This window comes from Chlorocebus sabaeus, chromosome 6, assembly GCF_047675955.1.
Source record: "Chlorocebus sabaeus isolate Y175 chromosome 6, mChlSab1.0.hap1, whole genome shotgun sequence".
Classification (NCBI taxonomy): Eukaryota; Metazoa; Chordata; class Mammalia; order Primates; family Cercopithecidae; genus Chlorocebus; species Chlorocebus sabaeus.
This window is the reverse complement of record NC_132909.1, coordinates 50,340,531-50,362,961: the sequence shown is the minus strand read 5'-3', so window position 1 is coordinate 50,362,961 and position 22,431 is coordinate 50,340,531. Positions and strand designations below refer to the sequence as shown.

General features: G+C 42.5%; 1 protein-coding gene across 3 annotated transcripts; it reads right to left on the bottom strand.

Annotated features, from left to right (window-relative positions):
- Window positions 1-1,549: 1,549 nt before the first annotated feature.
- ZNF709 (zinc finger protein 709) lies at window positions 1,550-22,152 on the bottom strand. 3 transcript variants are annotated; one of them, XM_073016896.1, is made up of 5 exons: window positions 21,960-22,062; window positions 13,136-13,293; window positions 8,722-8,848; window positions 8,460-8,517; window positions 1,550-7,460 (listed from the first exon to the last, which is right to left on the bottom strand). In XM_073016896.1, exons 2-5 carry the CDS (start codon window positions 13,175-13,177, stop codon window positions 5,723-5,725), a joined length of 1,965 nt encoding a protein of 654 aa, XP_072872997.1. In that variant the 5' UTR covers window positions 13,178-13,293; window positions 21,960-22,062; the 3' UTR covers window positions 1,550-5,722. The 3 variants fall into 3 exon arrangements, with proteins under 3 accessions (XP_072872997.1, XP_072872998.1, XP_072872996.1); XM_073016897.1 differs by lacking the exon at window positions 13,136-13,293 and having other exon boundaries at window positions 1,550-7,292; window positions 21,960-22,152; XM_073016895.1 differs by lacking the exon at window positions 13,136-13,293 and having other exon boundaries at window positions 21,960-22,151.
- Between the last annotated feature and the right edge of the window lie 279 nt (window positions 22,153-22,431).

Here is a 22,431-nt window from a genome sequence, read left to right as displayed (position 1 = left end):
AATTTTTTTGTAGAGACAAGGTCTTGCTATATTGCCCAGGCTGATCTCAAACTCCTGGCCTCAAGTAATTTTTTGGCGGGGGGGGCAGTGCCCAGTACAGGTGGCAGCACACATTAGGACTTCAAAATCCAGAGATTCCATGATTCTGAGTTACGTGAATTTGGGTAGAATCCTGTGCTCTGTACTTAACTTTCTTCATTTGTAACATGGGAGAACTGATTGGTTGGGCAATCAAATGAGATACTCATAATTATGAAATCACAGTGCCAAGTACTAAGGTAAGTTATCACTGAAAAAAATGGACAAAGATTTTATTTCCTTTGCTCAAATTTAATAAGACACAAATATTTGACTTTCCCCCCGCTCTTCCCAAACATGTGAATACCAAATTGGGATCTGGGGGCTTTCTGGATTTTCAAACTACTCCTCTTATAAGAAGGCATTAAATTTTTCCTTATATGATGACACCAGATATTCTTCCTTTCCACTAAATTAGGCTATTATGCAAAATGATTCCCTGTCTGCAGCTCACCTCCATTATCTCTTGAAAATTACCCTCTAAACATCCATAGATCTTTTGGGTGGTACATATTGGGTGATTCTGCCTGCACAACAGCAAAATGATCATGCCGCATATCCAAGGCAACTTAAGAATCAAATGACATTAAATGGAAACGTCAACATCACCAATACCTGTGGCCCAAATCAATAGGACATCTCAAATCCTAAATACTCACATCCAAACTCATGATCACACTTTACACGTCTCAAAACTTTTATCCATTATAAAAATAAAGATGAACCATATCTACACCTTTGTTTATGGGGAATCATTACTGTTCATCCCAGGGATGTAGGACTGTATTGTTCACCAGTATACATCAAACCTGAGCAGTTCCTCAGTGTTTTAATATGATATGTTAGATAGGCTGGGTGCTGTGGCTCACGCCTGTAATCCCAGCACTCTGGAAGGCTGAGGTGGGCGGATCACGAGGTCAAGAGATTGAGACCATCCTGGCCAACATGGTGAAACCCCATCTCTACTAAAAATACAAAAATTAGCTGGGTGTGGTGGCACACACCTGTAGCCCCAGCTACTCAGGAGGCTGAGGCAGGAAATCACTTGAACCTGGGAGGCGGGGGTTGCGGTGAGCTGAGATCGTGCCACTGCACTCCAGCCTGGTGACAGAGTGAGATTCTGTCTCAAAAAAAAAAAAAAAAAAAGATATGTTAGATAATGAAAATAAATGATCAATGACAACATTCTTACTCATGGTGGTCCCTACCCTCCAAAGCTAAGGTATCCAACACAACCGTAGCTTCCCTATTAATCTCACAGGTTGGTTGTTATTTCATTTCCTTCAAAGATCTTAATTGCTTTCTAAAAACCAAACCCTTACCTTTTATTAACCATCTCTCTTTCCCCAAATCTGTAAGCATCAGGAAGGCAAGAACTTGTTTCATGTTTCTATATCCATAGCATGGAATGTCTTGATAATTTGTGCTGAACTGTGTATGCTTTGATACTACAGTGCCAGGCCTATGAGAAAGGTTAAAAAATGAGCATCAAGAGCAACATGGCTTGATTTGAACAGTGATTCTGTCTTTCCATCTTGCTAGGTTTGTGGTCTCTGAAAACTTATCTACACTTATTGGACTCTGCTAGTGCACAAAGGAGAAAAAAAGTATTATATAGTTTGCTAAAGACTAAGTGAACTTACATATTTTAACTGAGATATTTTGTGGAAAACATTGTCCAATACACTATAAGAAATATTTCCATGTTTAGATAATAAAAAAGGTTAAGAACAGTTCCACAGAACTAGGATCTGACCTCACACTCAGGTTAGGCCAAGTCTTATCCTGTTGAAGAGAAAAATGTCACACTTCCTTCATCAGACAAAGCTACTCAGCAACCATGATGGATCAAGATAAAAACAATAACCATGTCTCTAAAAATGGTAAAAGAGAACAGAGTTGAAGCCATTAAAATGACCAAAATTACCCTCTACTCACTAATCCAAGTGAGTGGTTTCTTACGAATTAGGTTTAGCTCCACTTCATTCTTCCTGCCTCTAGATAAGAATTATGATTACCAGTGACACAATTAAGTTCACCTCACAGCATGTGACACACACAGGAGTGCCTCAGTTTGCTGATTAGCAACCAAGTCACCTAACAAAAATCCAAATCCAAAAAGAAGTCTTTTTGAGCACCCTCTTTTTTATTTTTTTATTTTTTGAGATGGAGTCTTGCTCTGTGGTGCAGGCTGGAGCGCAGTGGCGTGATCTTGGCTCACTGCAACCTCCACCTCCTGGGGTTCAAGCAATTCTCCTGCCTCAGCTTCTCGAGTAGCTGGGATTACAGGCGCACACCACCATGCCCGGCCAATTTTTATATATTTTTTAGTAGAGATGGGTTTCACCATGTTGGCCAGGCTGGTCTCGAACTCCCGACCTTGTGATCCGCCCACCTTGGCCGCCCAAAGTGCTGGATTACAGGCATGAGCCACCGCACCCAGCCGAGCACTCTCTTACTGATACTCCCCAGAGTCACTTATGGTTTATTATCATTCCTATTACTACAATTCTTAACACTCCTCTCTTGACTACAGGTGTGATCCTATGGTTTATTATCATTCTTATTACTACAATTCTTAACACTCCTCTCTTGACTACAGGTGTGATCCTGGTGATCTTTGAAAAAAAGGCACAGAAACAACCATGATTTAAGTTTTTGGTATTATGAATGTATGATAAATTGATTTTCTGGGAAAAAATCATAACTATATTAAGAATAAAAAATAAAAAATTCCTAAGGACAATACTTCATCTTGTATGCACACAATATTGACTCAGAATATATGAGGATTAACTCAATAAACTTAAAAACTTAATCTGAAAATCTATAATTGCAATGGAATATTTTAATATATCCTTGCAGAAAATTCAAGAGACAACAAGTGATAGCATACAAGTTATCTGAAAACAGTGAATATTTCTAAGAAACATCTACAGAAGCTTTTGTTCAACAAAAACATACACATAGTTTTTAATCACATATAATGAAACAAAATTGAAAATGTACTGAGAGATTACATTCAACTGTCATAAGAAACACCAACAATCTGCTTGATATTAGGAAGGTGCTTATTCTTACACTGCAGGACTGGGAATTCAATGCACAATGCAGTGGAGGGACTAATACCCATGTAGTTCTTTTTGACTGCATCACTGTAGTTGTCATGGTGGAATCAGAAACACACAGTCACTTGTACTGTTAACAAAACATGGTGTTTATTACATAAATAATACCTTTGATAAATTCAACCTAGAGATGAGGTAAGTCAGAGCATCAGAGAATATTCCCAACCTTAAGAGTCCAAATAGTTGCCTGGTGGACACATTAGAATTTCTAGGAAAATCCAAACTGCAGTGCATCTTTGAGTAGAACTTTCGAAGACAATCTGTGGAAAACTACATCTCTGAAAATATGGCAGCTGGGGCCACGCACAGTGGTTCACGCCTGTAATCTTAGCACTTTGGGAGGCCAAGGTGAGCGGATCATGAAGTCAGGAGTTTGAGACCAGCCTGGCCAACATGATGAAACCCTGTCTCTGCTAAAAATACAAAAAAATTTAGCTGGGTTTGGTGGCGGGCACCTGTAATCCCAGCTACTTGGGAGGCTAGGGCAGGACAATTGCTTGAACCCAGGAGGCAGAGATTGCAGTGAGCGAAGATCATGCCACTGCACTTCAGCCTGGGCAACAGAGCAAGACTCCATCTCAGAAAAAGAAAGAAAAGAAAGGGAAAGAAAGAAGGAAGGGAGGGAGGGAGGGAGGGAAGGGAGGAAGGCAGGCAAATATGGCAGTCAAGCAGTTAGTGGTGGTTCTAAGAATACTCTCAGCTGGCAGAGCAAAGGATCAGGACAATGTGGTGGAAGCAGGTGTCCCTGAAGCCCGTATGCATCCATCTGTCTCCACATATGGTGGCTATAAAACCTGACTAATGCTTTCTTTACTTCTGCCTTCCATATCTCCTGCAAGTAGGCTATTGGTCAGTTATACCACGGAGCCATAAAAGGATAGATTACAGAAAACATAAGTCACAACATCACCCATGTTAACACAACCCAGGACAACCATTTCCAGCTATAGGTTATATGGTTCTATCTCAGGTCTCTCTTATTAATGCAAAGCCTATTATCCAAATCACAGCCAGAAAGAATTACAAATAGCAAAGAACAGAAAATGAAAATAATAATTCCAATGAGAGAGTATACTGCATGATAAACTTTGCAGACTCAAATATTTATTATGATTATTTTTTAGCATAAAAAAATAGAAAAAAGGGCATTCTGTCTTCCTCTAAAAAAGCTTCTTTTGGTCAGAAAGAAAGATGAAATACATATAATGATATCTAGTACCTGCCACATAAGGCTAGTAGGAAATCCTAAAGATTACCAAATTGTGATTTTTTGATGGCCCGTTACAGCACAACTAAAAAATACATAAAAATCAAAACTACTAGCTTATTACAAATACACTTCAGTTCACTCATGAATCTAACAGACTTCAATATGGAAAGACAAAATTTCAGAAACTGATTTAATGAAAAAATACTATCAATTCAACTTGTGTACAACTGTATAAAAGCTTACAGAATTATCTCATCTCAGTGTTCTTTTGTGAAATAGAAATCCATAATTCAGAGATCCACTTTAAGAATCAGTAACTGACACTATATAACACTTCTGTCATGTTGTGAATTTTCTAGAACAATATACATGAATTAATTTGCATCAGGCTTTCCCATATTATCTACATTTATACAACACCTCCCTAGTGGGAGTTTCAACGAGATTGAAATTTCACACATAAGGGAGTATCACATGAGCATTTGTTAAAATTGAAAACATTGTTATTTCTCACTTTTATAGGATATCTATCCAGTCTGCATTCTCACATATAAGTATAAGGGCCAACTGAAGGCTTTCTCACAATGTCTATATTCAAGAAGTCGCTTTCCAGTGTGAGTTTGTTCATGGCTTCCAAGTAAACTGAGACAAATAAAGGTTTTTCCACATTCTTTACAATTATAGAGTTTTCCACATTCTTTACATTTTTAAGGTTATTAATTCTTTATATTTATAGGGCATATGAAAATTCTTTACACTTCATATGCCTTCTCACGGTCTTTAAAAGGTCACATGACCATTGAAGATTTTCCCACATTGCCTACATTCGCAGGGTTTCCTGTCCAGTATGAATGCTTCCTCATATTCACATGTAAAGAATTGAAGGTATCCCCATGTCTTATAGTCATAGGGTTTCTCTGAAATATGAATAATTTCATGTCTTCAAAAGGAAATGGGAGCCGGATGCGGTGGCTCACACCTGTAATCCAACACTTTGGGAGGCCAAGGCAGGCAGATCGTCTGAGGTCAGGAGTTCGAGACCAGCCTGGCCAACGTGGTGAAACCGCATCTCTACTAAAAACACAAAAAGTAGGTGGGCATGGTGGTTCACACCTGTAGTCCCAGCTACCCAGGAAGCTGAGGCAGGAGAATCACTTGAACCCAGGAGACAGAGGTTGCAGTGAGCTGTGATCACACTACTGTACTCCAGCCGGGGTGACAGAGTGAGACTTCATCTCAAAAAAAAAGAAAAAAAAAAAGGAATAGGACAACTGAAAACTTTGCCATATTGCTTACATACATAGGGTTACTCTCCGCTATGAACTCTTTCATGTATTCGAAAGGAACGGGAACACTTGAAGGCTTTACCACATTGTTGACACGCATAGGGTTTCTCTCCAGTGTGAGTTCGTTCATGGATTCGAAAGGAACGTGAGCAACTGAAGGCTTTATCACATTGTTTACATTCATAGGGTTTCTCTCCAGTGTGAGTCCTTTCATGCATTCGAACAGAACTAGAACAACTGAAGGCCTTACCACATTGTTTACACTCATAAGGTTTCTCTCCAGTGTGAGTCCTTTCATGTATTCGAATGGAACTGGAACAACTAAATGCCTTACCACACTGTTTACATTCGTAGGGTTTCTCTCCAGTGTGAGTCCTTTCATGCATTCGAAAGGAACTGGAACAACTGAAGGCTTTACCACACTGTTTACATTCATAGGGTTTCTCTCCAGTGTGAGTCCTTTCATGCATCCGAAAGGAACTAGAAAAACTAAAGGCTTTACCACACTGTTTACATTCATAGGGTTTCTCTCCAGTGTGAATTCTTTCATGCATTCGAAAGGAACTGGAACAACTGAAGGCTTTTCCACACTGTTTACATTCATAGGGTTTCTCTCCAGTGTGAGTCCTTTCATGTATTCGAACAGAACTGGAACAACTGAAGGCTTTACCACACTGTTTACATTCATGGGGTTTCTCTCCAGTGTGAGTTCTTTCATGCATTCGAAAGGAACTGGAACAACTGAAGGCTTTACCACACTGTTTACATTCAAAGGGTTTCTCTCCAGTGTGAGTCCGTTCATGGATTTGAAAAGAACTAGGACAATCAAAGGCTTTCCCACATTCCTTGCATTTATAAGGTCCATTTCCAGTGTGCATTATCATATGTCTTCGATAGCTTGGAAGAGAAATGAATGCTTTCCCACATTCCTTACAATCATAGGGTTTCTCTCCTGTATGAATTCTTTCATGTTTTCTAAAGGAACTAGGAAAACTGAAGGCTTTGCCACATTTTTTACATTTATAGGGTTTTTCTCCAGTGTGAATCCTTTCATGACTTCGAAAGGATGTGGGACAACTAAGAGCTTTACCACATTGCTTACACTGATAGGGTTTTTCCCCAGTGTGAGTCCTTTCATGTATTTGAAAAGTTTGGTAATATCTGAAGGCTTTTCCACATTGTTTACATTCATAGGGTTTCTCTCCAGAGTGAGTTCTTTCATGATTTCGAAAAGAGCTGGGATGACTGAATGTTTTCCCACATTCTTTACATTTATAGGGTTTCTCTCCTGTGTGCATTCTCATGTGTCCTCGAAAGGTTGTGTGATAAATGAAGGCCTTCCCACATTCCTTACATTCATAAGGTTTCTCTCCAGTATGAGTTCTTTCATGTATTTGAAAGGAACTGGGCCAACTGAAAGCCTTACCACACTGCTTACATTTATAGGGTTTCTCTCCAGTGTGAGTTCTTTCATGGATTCGAAATGAACTTCGAAAGCTGAATCTTTTCCCACATTCCTTACATTCATATGACTTCTCTCCATATTTGTGATACTCATATGATCTATGTTCAGTATGAGATCTCATGTGCCTATTAAGAGATGAATGACACATATAGTCCTTTCCACACACACTACATTCATATGGTTTCACCCTAGTAAAAGTTTTCTTGTTTGGTTTAGGATTTGGAGTCTGACTGATGGTTTCTCCAAACTGACTACCTTCTTTCCTTTCACAGAGCCTCTCTACCATATGACTTCTGTGAGAAAAAAAAAAAAGCACACAATTAGTGGCTTTTTAAAATTAATAATTTTATAATTATTATTTCACAATCATTAGTAGGTAGTAGAATTACACTTTTGCCATTTTCAGGGGAAGTGTATGTTATGAATGCTCAGGAAGAGTACTTGACCAGAGCCATTATCAAAACAACAAAACTCATAATATAGAGTTTCTTTCTTTTTTTTTTTTTTTTTTGAGAAGAGTCTTGCTCTGCTGCCGAGGCTGCAGTGCAGTGGCACAATCTTGGCTCACTGCAACCTCCATCTCCTGGGTTCAAGCAATTCTGCCTCAGCCTCACGAGTAGCTGGGATTACAGGAACCCACCACCACACCTGGCTAATTTTTGGATTTTCAGTAGAGGCAGGGTTTTGCCATGTTGGCCAGGCTGGCCTCAAACTCCACACCTCAGGTGATCTGCCCACCTCAGCCTCCCAAAGTGCTGGGATTACAGGCATGAGCCACCATGCCTGGCCAAAATTCATAATATAGAGTTTCTTAATATTGTTTCCAGGCGAAATATTTTTCAAATATTGAACAACTGTACCTTTTTTTTTTTTTGAGACAGAGTCTCGCTCTATCCCCCAGGCTGGAGTGCAGTGGCGCGATCTCGGCTCACTGCAAGCTCTGCCTCCGGGTTTACGCCATTCTCCTGCCTCAGCCTCCTGAGTAGCTGGGACTACACGCGCCCGCCACCACGCCCGGCTAATTTTTTGTATTTTTAGTAGAGACGGGGTTTCACCTTGGTCTCGATCTCCTGACCTTGTGATCCGCCCGCCTCGGCCTCCCAAAGTGCTGGGATTACAGGCATGAGCCACAGCGCCCAGCCATCTGTACCATTTTTAAGAAAACTTTCTTGGCAACAATTTTCAACAAATAAATATGGAATGGGGCTTCTTCCAATTATTCATTTTTTAAACTTAATGACATGCTAAGATTCTCTCATAAGACAGTATTTTCTTTTGTAAGTACAACTCACCTTAGCTTTCTGCCCTGATTTTTGTGGTCTTCAGTGTTCTTCTCCTCCCAGTTTTCCCCTAAAATGCAGGCCCAGAAAAATCATTAAAACTATTTGAAATTATAGAAAAATTATTAGATTCTAAATCTAGGATGAGCTGTTATCCTGTCTGATTTATTTACCAAAGTATTCCCTTTCAACATCCTAAACCTTGGAACCTTGTTGATGAACAAGAAACACTTGTTCTCTAATTGACTAAGTGAGGGAATAATTTCAGTCTTACCTATAGAGGCCAAGTTAACAAAGGTTTCTTGCATCACATCTCTGTAGAGTTTCTTCTGAGAGGGACCCAGCAAAGCCCACTCCTCCTGGGTGAAGTTCACAGCCACATCCTCAAAGACCACTGAGTCCTGAAACATCCCACATGTATAGAGGAGGACGGGTGAGACTGACAGCACTGAGGATATATACTCAGTTCATTAAAAGTCCATATATAATTCCTTTTTCTCCATTTATCCTATAACTTTGACATCAGAACTCAAATCTCTGTCCATACTTACTTCTTCATAAATTTAACACCACCATGAATATTTGGAAATTATTTTTACATTTTTACTATGATCACTTCAAGTCTTATGCTCTCCAATGACAGGATACACAGCATCTTGGAGAAATGCTATAGAAATGAAACAAATATTTCCAGTTTAAGACGAACAATTCCTTGTAAGAAAAATACTTTTTATCTCCTGCCTTATCATGTACTATATCACTTAGCATCCCATGAAACACAGGGTCAAATCTGTATAAGATTTTTGTGTGTGTGTGTGAGATAGAGTCTTGCTCTGTCGCCCAGGCTGGAGTGCAGCGGCGCCATCTTGGCTCACTGCAACCTCCACCTCCCGGGTTCACACCATTCTCCTGCCTCAACCTCCCCAGTAGCTGGGACTACAGGCACCCGCCACTATGCCCGGCTAATTTTTTGTATATTTAGTAGAGACGGGGTTTCACCATGTTAGCCAGGATGGTCTCGATCTCCTGACCTCGTGATCCGCCCACCTTGGCCTCCCAAAGTGCTGGCATTACAGACGAGGTCAGGATTCGGGAGGCTGAGGCAGAATGGTGTGAACCCGGGAGGTGGAGCTTGCAGTGAGCCAAGATCATGCCACTGCACTCCAGCCTAGGTGACAGAGCGAGACTATGTCTCAAAAAAAAAAAAAAAAAAAAAAAAGAGTGGCTTAGTGTGCCTAAATGGTTTATGGAATCAATAGAGTATATACTGAACTCCTTTTTTCCTTTTTAGAGTCTGGACTTTTTCACATGCCAGGAGGATGCCTACTTGATCAGCCCCCCAAAAGCACTGTGAGCACTGGGTCTCTAATGAGCTTCCCTAGCAGACAATATATAATAACACAACTTGTTGCTTGGGGAATTGAGCCCATTCCATGTGATTACATGAGGAAAGAACATTTAAAGGCTTGCATCTGCTTTCCTCCATGCCAACTATGACTAAATAAGGCTAATGAAGGATATTTAACAATCCTAATTTAAAAAAATGTTATTGGGTAAAGTCAAAGCAGAATTAAATCAAGGTGAAAGTTGGTACATGTTCTTAGAACAAACTCAGTGTCAACAAGATGCCACTGCTCCCAAATGATATCTTTATAAAATTCTACAAATCCCTAAAACAGACTTATTAGGAGTCAAGAAAAACTACTTTTCCAAACCTAAGAGGAATAATAAATGTCAAACAATGGGTAAAGTCTTTTGAAGAGCAACATAAATACTTGCCTAGTATGTATCAACGATTTTCAAACTATAACCCTCCTAACAGCATAACACGCAGAGAGATAAATAGAACAAGAGAGGGGGAAAGTGTCTTCAATGGACTGGCATTTATAAGGAAAATTGATTAATGATAGAGCAAGCATTGTAGGGGAATGGAAGATATCACTAACACTTTAATACATGTAGAAGAGACAAACTGTTATCTAATTGGAAAAAGCATTGCATTAGCTCTATTCCATAGACAATAATCAATTTAATGTAGATTTAAACGTGAAGAATAGAATTAAAACTCTTTCAAAAGTCACAGGCAATTTTTTTTAAATGCAAGAGTAGGGAGAATTTTCTCATGTAAGAGTAAGCCATAAAGGAGGAGACTGAAAACTTCAAATATCCTAAAATCAAGAAAGTTAAAAGACAAACCACAAAGCAGCAGAAAAATATCTGACATACGTGCAATATAAATGAACTAGTATGCAAAGTAAAAATAAATGAACAGGGCTGGGCGCGGTGGCTCACACCTGTAATCCCAGCTACTTGGGAGGCTGAAGCAGAAGAATCGCTTGAACCCAGGATGCAGAGGTTGCAGTGAGCCGAGATTGCAGCACTGTACTCCAGCCTGGGCAACAGAGTGACATTCTGCCTATAAAAAAAGAATCTAGCCGGGCGTGGTGGCTCACACCTGTAATCCCAGCACTTTGGGAGGCCGAGGCAGGTGGATCACGAGGTCAGGAGATCGAGACCATCCTGGCTAACAGGGTGAAACCCCGTCTCTACTAAAAATACAAAAAATTAGCCGGGCGTGGTGGCGGGCGCCTGTAGTCCCAGCTACTTAGGAGGCTGAGATAGGAGAATGGCGTGAATCCGGGAGGCAGAGCTTGCAGTGAGCCAAGCTGAGATGGCGCCACTGCACTCCAGTATGGGAGACACAGCAGACTCCGTCTCAAAAAAAAAAAAAAAAAAAAAAAAAAGAATCTAATCATCTACATTAGAAAAGCAAGAAAATATGAGCAAATAAAACCCAAAGTAAACGCACAACAGAAGAAATAATAAAAAGAGAAATTAAACAAAACCAAAGGTGTTTATTTGAAAAGATCAATATATTTGATAAATGTACGGTACGCTAACTAAAAAACAAAGAGAGAATAGAAATTACTAATATCACAAATATAAGTGGGAAAAATAAAAATGAAAAAGTTATGGGCAAAATCCAACATGCATTTATGATAAGAAACTGGAGACAGACCTTCCTCTTTTTGAGAAGCAGTATTTATAGGAAACCTGCCGCTAATATCATATTTAATAGTGAGAAACTAGATGCTTTCCTGGTAAGATGAGGAAATGGGCAAAGATGTTCCCTCTTACCACTCCTACTCAACAGATTATACCCAAAGTGTAACTAATGAGAGGAGAGGAGAGGGGAGGGGAGAAGAGACACAGATAGGGAAGGAAGAAATATCACTGTCTTTGTGGCATGTGACATGATTGTCTAAGTATAAAATCTCGCCAGGCACGGTGGCTCACGCCTGTAATCCCAGCATTTTGGGAGGCCGAGGTGGGCGGATCACGAGGTCAGGAGATCAAGACCATCCTGGCTAACACAGTGAAACCCCGTCTCTACTAAAAATACAAAAAATTAGCCGGGCGTGGTGGCGGGCGCTTGTAGTCCCAGCTACTCGGGAGGCTGAGGCAGGAGAATGGCGTGAACCCGGGAGGCGGAGCTTGCAGTGAGCCAAGATCAAGCCACTGCACTCCAGCCTGGGCGACAAAACAAGACTCCGTCTCAAAAAAAAAATATATATATATATACACACACACACATATACACACACACACACACACACACACAAGTCAACTGCTTTCTTACAGACTCACATTGGTGTAGTATAGACTCAATGAGTCACCTGGTTTTCAACAAATGACCAATGGTAATTCAATGAAAAAAGATAGCCTTTGTCAACAGTGTTGGAAAAACTGAACATCCACATGCAAAACACAATGAAAAAAACACGAATTTAGAAACAGACGTTACACCTTAAACAAAAACTCGCTCAAAATGGATCATAGATCTAAATGTAAAATCTAGGCCAGGAGCAGTGGCTCATGCCTGTAATCCCAGCACTCTGGGAGGCCATGGCAGGAGGACAGCTTGAAGTGAGGAGTTTTAGACCAGCCTGGGCAACTAAGTGGGAACCGATCTCTACAAAAAATACAAAAATTAGCCAGGTGTGGTGGTGCACACTTGGAGTCCCACCTACTCAGGAGGCTGAAGTGGGAGGAGTGCTTGCACCCAGGAGGTTGAGGCTGCAGTAAGCCAAGATTGCACTACTGCACTCTGGCCTGGGCAACAGAGGGAGACCTTGTCTCAAAAAGAAAAGTAAAGCTATAGGATACCTAAAAGTTAACAAAGAAGAAAACGTAGGTGACCCTGGGTTTGGTGATAAATTTTTAGATATAAGCAAAATCCACACAAAATAAATCAGTAAGTTTGACTTCATTAAAATGAAAAAGCTCCTCCTCTATGAAAGCTCTGTGTTAAGAGAATGAAAAAGACTCTAGAGCCTTTTGTAAAATGGTACCCATTTAAGGTGGGCCAATTTGCAAGTAACAGCATAAATGAGCTTAAGTAAAATTTATAAACAAGGACTATGTTGCCTCCAGAACATCAAAAGAACCTAGAAGATGCCGTGGGTAGTCAGAGGGACAATAGCTATTTCATAGTAGTGTCAGGGATGGAGCGGCCCTCCTTTTACCAAATGGTTTTTAGGAATTTAACCAAAACATAAAAGTCTCTTATTTTATATGTGGAGCAATGGACTTTTTGTAAGCTCTATTTTTTTTTCAATATTTATGTATCCTGAATGAATGTCAAAACAATGTCCTCAGACAAGGCTGTCATTAATGTAATGTCATACCTGTGCTCCTGGAGAAAGGTGGATGCAGTTCAGATTTCGCATGCAAAGACTGCGATGGCAAGGCTGTTGAGGTTCCCTTGGGAAACTAGGTAAAGGTGTATAATCAGCCTTCAGAGGTAAAACTGCAAACTATAGCTAAGTGGCTGTTGAAATAAGCACTAAACAGAACAGACATAAACAAATCCGTGAGATGGTGAGAAACAGAACAGACATACACAAATCTGTGAGATGGTGAGAAACAGAACAGACATATACAAATCTGTGAGATGGTGAAATCTGTGAGATCAGTTGGATGGTGTCAGTAATTTCCATGTTGGGTATTGGTATAGGGGCTTAATGAGTGCAACCACAGCATTAAGGTTGTGGTAATCCATTGTGGGTTGCCATTCATTCTTTGCAAGTTTAAGAAAGGCCAAAGTGTACTGTTAAAATGAGAAGCAATCACTTCCCCGCTAAATAGGTTTTATATAATATTTTTCAATCCTTCAAGGCCCTGTTCAATTTATATTGAGCCATCATAACTAATTTAACTAGGGAGTAAGTTCCATAGGGTCTCATTCTGTCAAGCCAATTTGTAAGTGCCAAAGATTTCATTTAAATTTAATTTAAATTTCACTTATGACTCACTGGTTTAGAGTTTACCTGTTCACTCTGGGATATTTTAGGACACTGGGTGCCATGAACATGGGGAATTTAGGCACAGTTATGATGGCTAAGATGAGACATATTTATTTGTCCTCTATTTTATATTCAGTAACTCCCTTAAGATTATTAGGGGATACCTTGCTTAAATTTTAGTGGGTCTCCCATGTATAACCATAATTTGAGCCCTCATATTGGCTAATCCTATAGTGTGTCAATTAATACATTACATAAGATGTTAAAATTAATACAGAGCCTATGACAGAGAGGCTCTTTTATCTTTTTTGTTGTCTAAATTCCTTTAGTCTATTTGGAATTTCCAATTGGGTCAAATTGTGGACCTCTTTCTCAGCATATTTTCTTTTGTTCCTTTCCTTCCAAACATGTTTGTTTTGTTTTTGTTTTTGTCCCTGGGTATATTTTGACAGCAAAATCCTCTCGACAGGGGAGGGGTGTTCTTTTCCCTCCAGAGAGCCACAAATCACTATTATCAGGCTTAGGGGCCTGTCCCTCGTGGCTGCTTTACAGAGTTTAAGGACCTGGGCCTTAAGCTGGCTTTGAATGAACCCTTTGCAATGCTGCAGAGGAACCATGAGTGTGCCCTATAATCCCGAGGGTCAGCATCCTTGCTGCAATAGAGCAACAGTAGCAGCACTTAAGGATCCCTGTGAGACCTGTGCTATTAGGAGTGTGGACTCGGCCCACCATCTAACAGCTGCCTTTCCCCCTCTCTTTTGTCTCTTTTTCAAAAATGACTGCTCTGGCAGGTAGTCTTTCCCATGAGCACCTTGTATGTCAGGTCAGCAGCAGTCACAGCTTCACTCCAAAACACACAGATAAGTCCAGGCCAAGAAACACTACCCGGGACCACTTTAAGGAGTATCCCAATCTCATATTCCTCTTCCTAAAAGCCAAGGAATTATCAAAACTGCCAACTCCAGTTGGCTAAACATAGAACCCAGACTTGGCAGGGCTCAACATGCAACACAGAGTAGCACAACTCAAAGTACTAGCTTCCCAGAAAGCAGCAGCTGAAAGTGCATGCTGGCCATCAAGCAACAGAGCAGGTAGCAATTCAGTGCAACAGACCCATGGGGTGACGGTCAATGTCTGAACACCATGTTCATGGTACCAATTCCTATGTTGTTCCAATGTTGACACTAATAACAGCATGGAAAACAGATACCAAAAGAGTATGAAAAGACTTACTACTGTGATCACGGAGGTCCTGGGGAAAGCAGGGCAGGCTGGTCAAGCAGGTGTGACATAGTTTCAGAGAGCAAAGAAAGCCTCCTGGCCTGGGTTTTTTATTGTAGTTTGGGGGTGGGGCTACAAGAGAGTTCCTGCTCAAGGGCAGGGGCTTCTGTGGTTTGAATTTCCTGCTCCCAGACTTTTTCAGCTTGCCCAGGTGTGCAACATGAGGAGAAGAGAGAAGGGTGAGGCTTATGATGTCCACAGCCAAAATCAAAACATGTGGAGTCCAACTACTCATTACAGAACCAACAAGAGTACAAAAAATATGCAGTTGAAATTGCTTGTTTTTATAAAAAGAAACACTGACAGTATGCTTAAGAAATTATTGAAAGGCCAGGCACAGTGCTTTATACCTATAACACCAGTGCTTTGACAGGCTGAGGCAGGAGGATTGCCTGAGCCCAGGCCAGGAGTTCAAGACTAGCCTGGGCAACATAGTAAGACTCCATCTCTACAAAAAATTTAAAAATTAGCTGGGAGTGGCAGGATACACCTGTAGTCCCAGCTACTCAAGAGGCTGAGGTGGGAAGATCACTTGAGCCTAGGAGGTTGAGGCTGCAAAAAGCTATCATCAGATCATTGTACTCCAGCCTGGGCTGGGCAACAGAGCAAGACCCCATCTCAAAAAAAATAAAAAATTGTCAAAAGAGAGCATTTGGGGGTGGCTAGAGCAAGTGCCCGAGCTTGGAGTGGACCAGGATATGCTGGCAGTGAGTCTTTTCAAATTACACTCAACTACTATGGATGTTTTTCAAACTTCCACATGCATGATTTCTTTAAAATAAACAGCTAAGGCCAGGCACGGTAGCTCACACCTGTAATCTCAGCACTTTGGGAGGCCAAGGCAGGTGGATCACAAGGTCAGGAGATCAAGACCATCCTGGCTAACATGGTGAAACGTCATCTCTACTAAAAATACAAAAAATTAACCGGGCGTGGTGGCGGGCACCTGTAGTCCCAGCTACTCAGGAGGCTGAGGCAGGAAAATGGCGTGAACCCAGGAGGTGGAGGCTGCAGTGAGCCGAGATTGTGCCACTGCACTCCAGCCTGGGCAACAGAGAGAGACTCCATCTCGGGGAAAAAAAAAAAAAGCTAAATTTAAATAAGCCATATTTTACTACTTAATAATCTTCATTTGTAATCAACTTACTTTTGCTTTTTAAATTTTGATTTAAAATTTTCTATGTATGAAATAATTCTAAGACTTACTCCAGGCTTGGCACGATGGCTCATGCCTGTAATCCCAGCACTTTGGGAGGCCAAGGCAGGTGGATCACGAGATCAGGAAATCAAGACCATCCTGGCCAACATGGTGAAACCTCATGTCTACTAAAATACAAAAAAATTAGCTGGACATGGTGGTGCATGCCTGTAGTCCCAGCTACTTGGGAGGCTGAGGCAGGGGAATTGCTTGAACCTGGGAGGCAGAGATTGCAGTGAGCTGAGATCGTGCCATTGCACTCCAGCCTGGCGACAGAGTGAGATTCCGTCTCAAAAAAAAAAAAAAAAAAAAAAAAAGACTGAATCCAGCTGGGTGTGGTGGCTCATATTAGGGAATTTGGGGAAGCCAAGTTGAGAGGATTGCTTGAAGCCAGGAGGTCAACACCAATCTGGTCAAGAAAGTGAGACCCTGTCTCTACAAAAAAGAATATATATAATTAGCTGGGCATGGTGGCTCATGTCTGTAATTCTAGTTACTTGGGAGGCAGAGGTGAAAGGAGTTCAGGGCTGCAGTGAGTTATGATTGTGCCACTGTACTCTAACTAGGACAACAGAGCGAGACCCTGTCTAAAAAAAAAAAAAAAAAAAACTTAATACTTTAAACACTGACAGTTACAAAAGTACAAAATTTTCAAATCTCTTTCTAACTATAATGACAAGGTGCATTATTATGTGTCCTACCATCTCACACTGGGAGGTGTTACTGGGAATGAGTAGCATATTATAATGCATTAGCGTTTTATCTTAAGTATGTTAGGATTTTCATATATATATATATATATATATATATAAGCTTTGAGTAGTTATTCTACCAAATAAAGAAGTTCAGGCCGGGCGCGGTGGCTCATGCCTGTAATCCCAGCACTTTGGGAGGTCAAGGCTGGTGGATCATGAGGTCAGGAGATCAAGACCATCTGCCTAACATGGTGAAATCCCGTCTCTACCAAAAATACAAAAAATTAGCCAGGCGTGGTGGCAGGTGCCTGCAGTCCCAGCTACTCAGAAGGCTGAGGCAGGAGAATGGCCTGAACCCAGGAGGCAGAGCTTGCAGTGAGCCAAGATCGCACCACTGCATTCCAGCCTGGGCGAGAGAGCGAGACTCCATCTCAAAAAAAAAAAAAACGTTCAATTGCATTTCCCTTTTAGTTCAAGTGGAAATTCATTTGCAATAGGAATCATATGGACTTTGAGGTTTTTTTGTTTGTTTGTTTTTTGTATTTGTTTGTTTTTTTTGAGACAGGGTTTTAATCTGTCACCCAGGCTGAATGAAGCACAGTGACTCAATTTTGACTCACTGCCACCTCTGCCTCCCAGGTTCAAGGGATCCTCCCATCTCAGCCTCCTGAGTAGCTGGGACTACACCCAGCTAAAATTACCACACCCGGCTAATTTTTTATTTTTTTTTCTGTAGAGACAGGGTTTCGCCATGTTGCCCACGCTAGTCTCAAACTCCTGGGCTCAAGCAATCCACCTGCCTCAGCCTCCCAAAGTGCTGGCATTACAGGCATGAGCCACAATGCCGGGCCTCTTTTAAATTTCAAAATACTCTGGCCAGGCGCGGTGGTTCATGCCTGTAATCCCAGCACTTTGGGAGGCCAATGTAGGCGGATTATGAGGTCAAGCGATCAAGACCATCCTGGCTAACACGGTGAAACCCCATCTCTACTAAAAATACAAAAAAATTAGCTAGGTATAGTGGCAGGAACCTGTAGTCCCAGCTACTCAAGAGGCTGAGGCAGGAGAATGGCGTGAACCCAGGAGGCGGAGGTTGCAGTGAGCCAAGATCGTGCCACTGCACTCCAGTCTGGGCGACAGAACAAGACTCCGTCTCCAAAAAAAAAAAAAAAAAAAAAGTTTCAAAGTACTCTATGACATGCACATACAAAAACCAATCTAAAAATGAAAAATGTACCTGAGAATGTAAATACATCCATCTCTTATCTTGAGGTTCTCTTGCCTAAAAGAAACAAATATTCTGTTTGGTTCCAGAATTTTCTTTCTTTCTTTTTTTTTTTTTAGAGATGGAGTCTTACTCTGTTGCCCAGGCTAGAGTGCAGTGCACAATCTCGGTTCACCGTAACCTCCCCAGCAACCCAGGGTTCAAGCGATTCTCTTGCCTCAGCCTCCTAAGTAGCTGGGATTACAGGCGCCCACCAAAAATTACATGTCTGGTTAATTTTTATATGTTTAGTAGAGACAGGGTTTCACCAAGTTGGCCAGGCTGGTCTCGAACTTCTGACCTCAAGTGATCCCCCTGCCTCGGCCTCCCAAAGTGCTGAAATTAGAGGCGTGAGCCACCACACCCAGCCCAGTTTCAGAATTGTCTTGCCTTAGTTGCATCATACCTTTCAATCGATTTACATTTTCAAACCCAAGAAACAAAATTTAACACACTCACATATGGAATAATATTAAAAAGTGTTAACAGAAACTAGAAATTCAGCTGCTGTAATAGTCAGCAAATAAAGGAATCCAAAGGAAAAAAAAACAATAGCCTGGACAACAGTGAGGATCTACAAAAAATTTACAAATTAGCCATGTGTGACAGTGCACACCTGTAGTCCTAGGTACTTGAGAAGCTGAGGTAGGAGGATTGTTTGACCCAACAAAGGTGTTCGAGGTTACAGTTAGCTATGATCACACCACTGCACTCTAGTCTGGGTGACACAGCAAGACTCTGACCAAAAAAAAAAAAAAAAAAAAAAGGAAGAAAGAAAAGAAAAGAAAAGAAAAAAAAGAAAAGGAAGGAAAACCACACCTGTAATCCCAGCACTTTGGGAGGCCAAGGTGGGAGGACTGTTTGAGGCCAGCAGTTTGGGATCAGCCTGGCCAACAAAGTGAGAACCCATCTCTAAAACACACACACACACACACACACACACACTCTCTCTCTCTCTCTCTCTCTCTCTCTCTCTCTCTCTCTCTCTCTCTCCCCTCTTCTCCCTCTCTCTCTCAAGTCAGCTCAGACTAGCAGCCTGCTTCCCACAATTCAGAAGGAAAATCCACACTCAGAAAGCTAAACACATACACAAGCTTGGGGCCCACATTCTTGCTGTTGGGCAACAACCCTTAGTGTGAGACAGTCCTTGGTGACAGAGGGCAGGGGCACCTGAGGAGCCAAAGGAATGAACTCTGGGAGCTCCACACACTCCTTCACCCCAGGTGACAGTGAAACCGCCCCTTCAATTGTCGTGAGGAAACTCTCAACTGGACTGAGATTAAGGTTCTGACCCAAATGAACTCCCCAATTCATTCATCCTGTGTCCAGGAGACAGATCTCCTGGCCTTTACAGACTTTCTCACTATAGAAAAATTACACTGAGTGCACCTACACAACAGATGCAAAACTCAAACCTAATGTCTAAAAATAGGCCCAAGGAAACCACAAGTATGCCCTCAGGAAGAGCATCACTCAATTCAGCCAATCCCCTAATGTGCATTCAGACCCCCAGTTTTCCAGTGCTCAGCAGCTTCTCTCAGTATAAAGGGCTCCTTTAGGCCAGGCGTGGTGGCTCACGCCTGTAATCCCAGCACTTTAGGAGGCCGAGGCATGTGGATCACCAAGTCAAGAAATCGAGACCATCCTGGCCAACGTAGTGAAATCCCATCTCTACTAAAAATACAAAAAAAAAAAAAAAAAAAAAAAAAAAAAAATTAGCCGGATGTCGTGGCGGGCGCCTGTAGTCCCAGCTACTTGGGAGGCTGAGGCAGGAGAATCTCTTGAACCCACGAGGCAGAGGTTGCAGTGACCCGAGATTGCGCCACTGCACTCCAGCCTGGCGACAGAGCGAGACTCCATCTCAAAAAAACAAAAAACAAAAACAAAGGGCACCTTCCACAGTAGGTATGAGCAGATAGGACACCTGCAGGGGAGGCTCCCTAGGAAGACACAACTGGGCCTTCAATTACATCCCGTGGCAGACCCAAGGGTTGGCCTTAGAGCTTGGAGTCACTGACCTCAGTCTTCCAGTCCTCTTTGCTCTCCAGTCAAGTGACCTGCACCACTACTGATATTTAAATGAGAAAACCCAGTGTTTGAAGAAATCAAAGGGGAGGCTGAGGCAGGTGGATGACAAAAGGAAAGAACAGACCTGAGGAACTTGCTACACATGCTCAGAAGAAAAAAAGAGAAAAATTTTTAATAAATGCAATATGATACTGGGATATTTTATTATTATTATTATTATTATTATTATTATTAGCTGTTTTTGAGACAAGGTGTGAGACCTTGCTCAGCCTGGAGTGCAGTGGCACAATCAAGGCTCAAGGCAGCCTCAACCTCCCGGACTCAAGCAAACCTCCTGCCTCAGCCTCTCAGGTAGCTGGGGCTACAAGTGCAGGTCATTACGCACAGCTATTTTTTTTTTTTTCTACTAGAGATGAGGTCTCTCTACGTCATCTAGGCTGGTCTTGAACTCCTGAGCTCAAGCGATCCTGACTCAGCCTCCCAAAGTGCTAGGATTACAGGCATAAGCCACCGCTCCCGGCTTGGTATTTTACTATTTTCTGAAATCTATCTCTTTCCTTCCTCTTTGGAAATATTTTACATCCACTCTAAATGTTTATCTTACTTTTTTTTTTTTAATTTTTTTGAGACAGAGTCTCACTCTGTCGCCCAGACTGTAGTGCAGTGGCGCAATCTCAGTTCAACTGCAACCTTTGCCTCCTGGGTTCAAGCGATTCTCCTGCCTCAGCCTCCTGAGTAGCCAGGATTACAGACGTCCACCACCATGCCCGGCTAATTTTTTGTATTTTTAGTAGAGACAGGGTTTCGCCATGTTGGCTAGGCTATAGGTCTCCTAATTATATATATTTTACATTTTTTGAGAATCAATGAAGTGAGTAAATCTTTTCAAGGTGAAAAGCCCAGGGAGGGGAAGTGCTGCGCTGGAAAGGACAGATCGCCCAGAAAAGTTTCCAAAAAGGAGACTCAACCCAAAGGAGTTCCCATAGGATGTCAGGTCCCAGGAGAGATACTGGCAAGAGAGGCACAAGCATTTTACACGAGGTAGCTTCAGGTCCTTCTCCCCTGTTTTCCTCTCATGTAAATACCCAAAGCATACATTAAATCTTTTAAAAAGAACCATCCATTCCTCTGTACAAAAAGGATAATTAAAATACTGCGTCTGGTTGAAATGCCCCACAGAAGACAGTTAATAACGACGTTGTGAACTGGAGAGAAGACATCGGTATTTGAAAGGCATCTAGAAATTTAGGGATTTATTCCCAGCTCTGGGAAGAATCAGGCTGGAAAACAGGGTCGTGGATTTGAGATCTGGCTTCCCATACACTTGGAAACCTTGAGAAACGAGTCCTCCCTTGGGAAGAAAAGAGGGCCTGAGGACCCCACACAACACTGCTCTTCCCACGCACGAACCCCACGACCCAGGCAGGATTCCCCCCATGACCCTCCCGTGCCCCCCGCACAATCTAGGGAGACGCGGGACTGCGGGCTCGGAGCTGCCCAGAGAGGGCTCCGGGGCCGCAGTCGCCGCGCAGGGACTGGACAGGACGCACGGGGTCCCGGCTGCCGGCCCAGCCCCACCCTGCGGCCAAAGAGACCGAGGGCCGAGCTGCGCCAGGGGGACTCGGGTCCACAGACCCGGGAGACAACGGCGGGGAGGCCTGGGTCCCACCACAGCCAGATCCGGCCGGTTCCAACCCGCCCCTCTCCCCCATCTTAAGACGCTCAGCCCCGCACACGCACCATTTCCCAGACTCTGGGACGTCCTGGTGTCCTGTCTACTTCTCCCGCGGCCAGCACAGCTCCCACCACCCCCCGAGAGGCCCTTTTGGGGTGAGGAGACCCCATAGCGGAGCGCAGCGGCTAGTAGAGACGTCCTCGCCGTTTGCGCAGCGTCCCCTCCGCCCGCCTTCCCGACGGCGCCCCTGATTGGACGTTGCACTCTTGGACCCGCCTTTCTTGCCTGAGTGACCGCTGGTCGGGAAGTCGCGTCTCTAAGCAACCCGCATTCGTTCGGGGTTAGGAATCTGTTCCCCTGCCACGGATATTTGCATCTAAGCAGAATTTGTTAACGTACCCGGGGTCGGGCGCTGGTATCTGCCTGCAGCTCCTTCTGAGCGCGGAGACATAAGCGTACACAGCGCAGGAAATTCCAGGCTCAGTTTCCAGATAAAGAGAGGCTCTTTGTCCACAGCAAAAAGGGCGCCCCGGCCAT

What these genes read in the sequence shown, in the direction of transcription:
- ZNF709 (XM_073016895.1), bottom strand. Translation starts at nt 22,064, where the DNA reads ATGGGGTCTCCTCACCCCAAAAGGGCCTCTCGGGGGGTGGTGGGAGCT. An exon ending in GTCCCAGAGTCTGGGAAATG is followed by an intron (nt 8,849 to 21,959) that starts GTGCGTGTGCGG and finishes GGGATGTTTCAG; the next exon opens with GACTCAGTGGTCTTTGAGGA. An exon ending in TGTTAACTTGGCCTCTATAG is followed by an intron (nt 8,518 to 8,721) that starts GTAAGACTGAAA and finishes CCTGCATTTTAG; the next exon opens with GGGAAAACTGGGAGGAGAAG.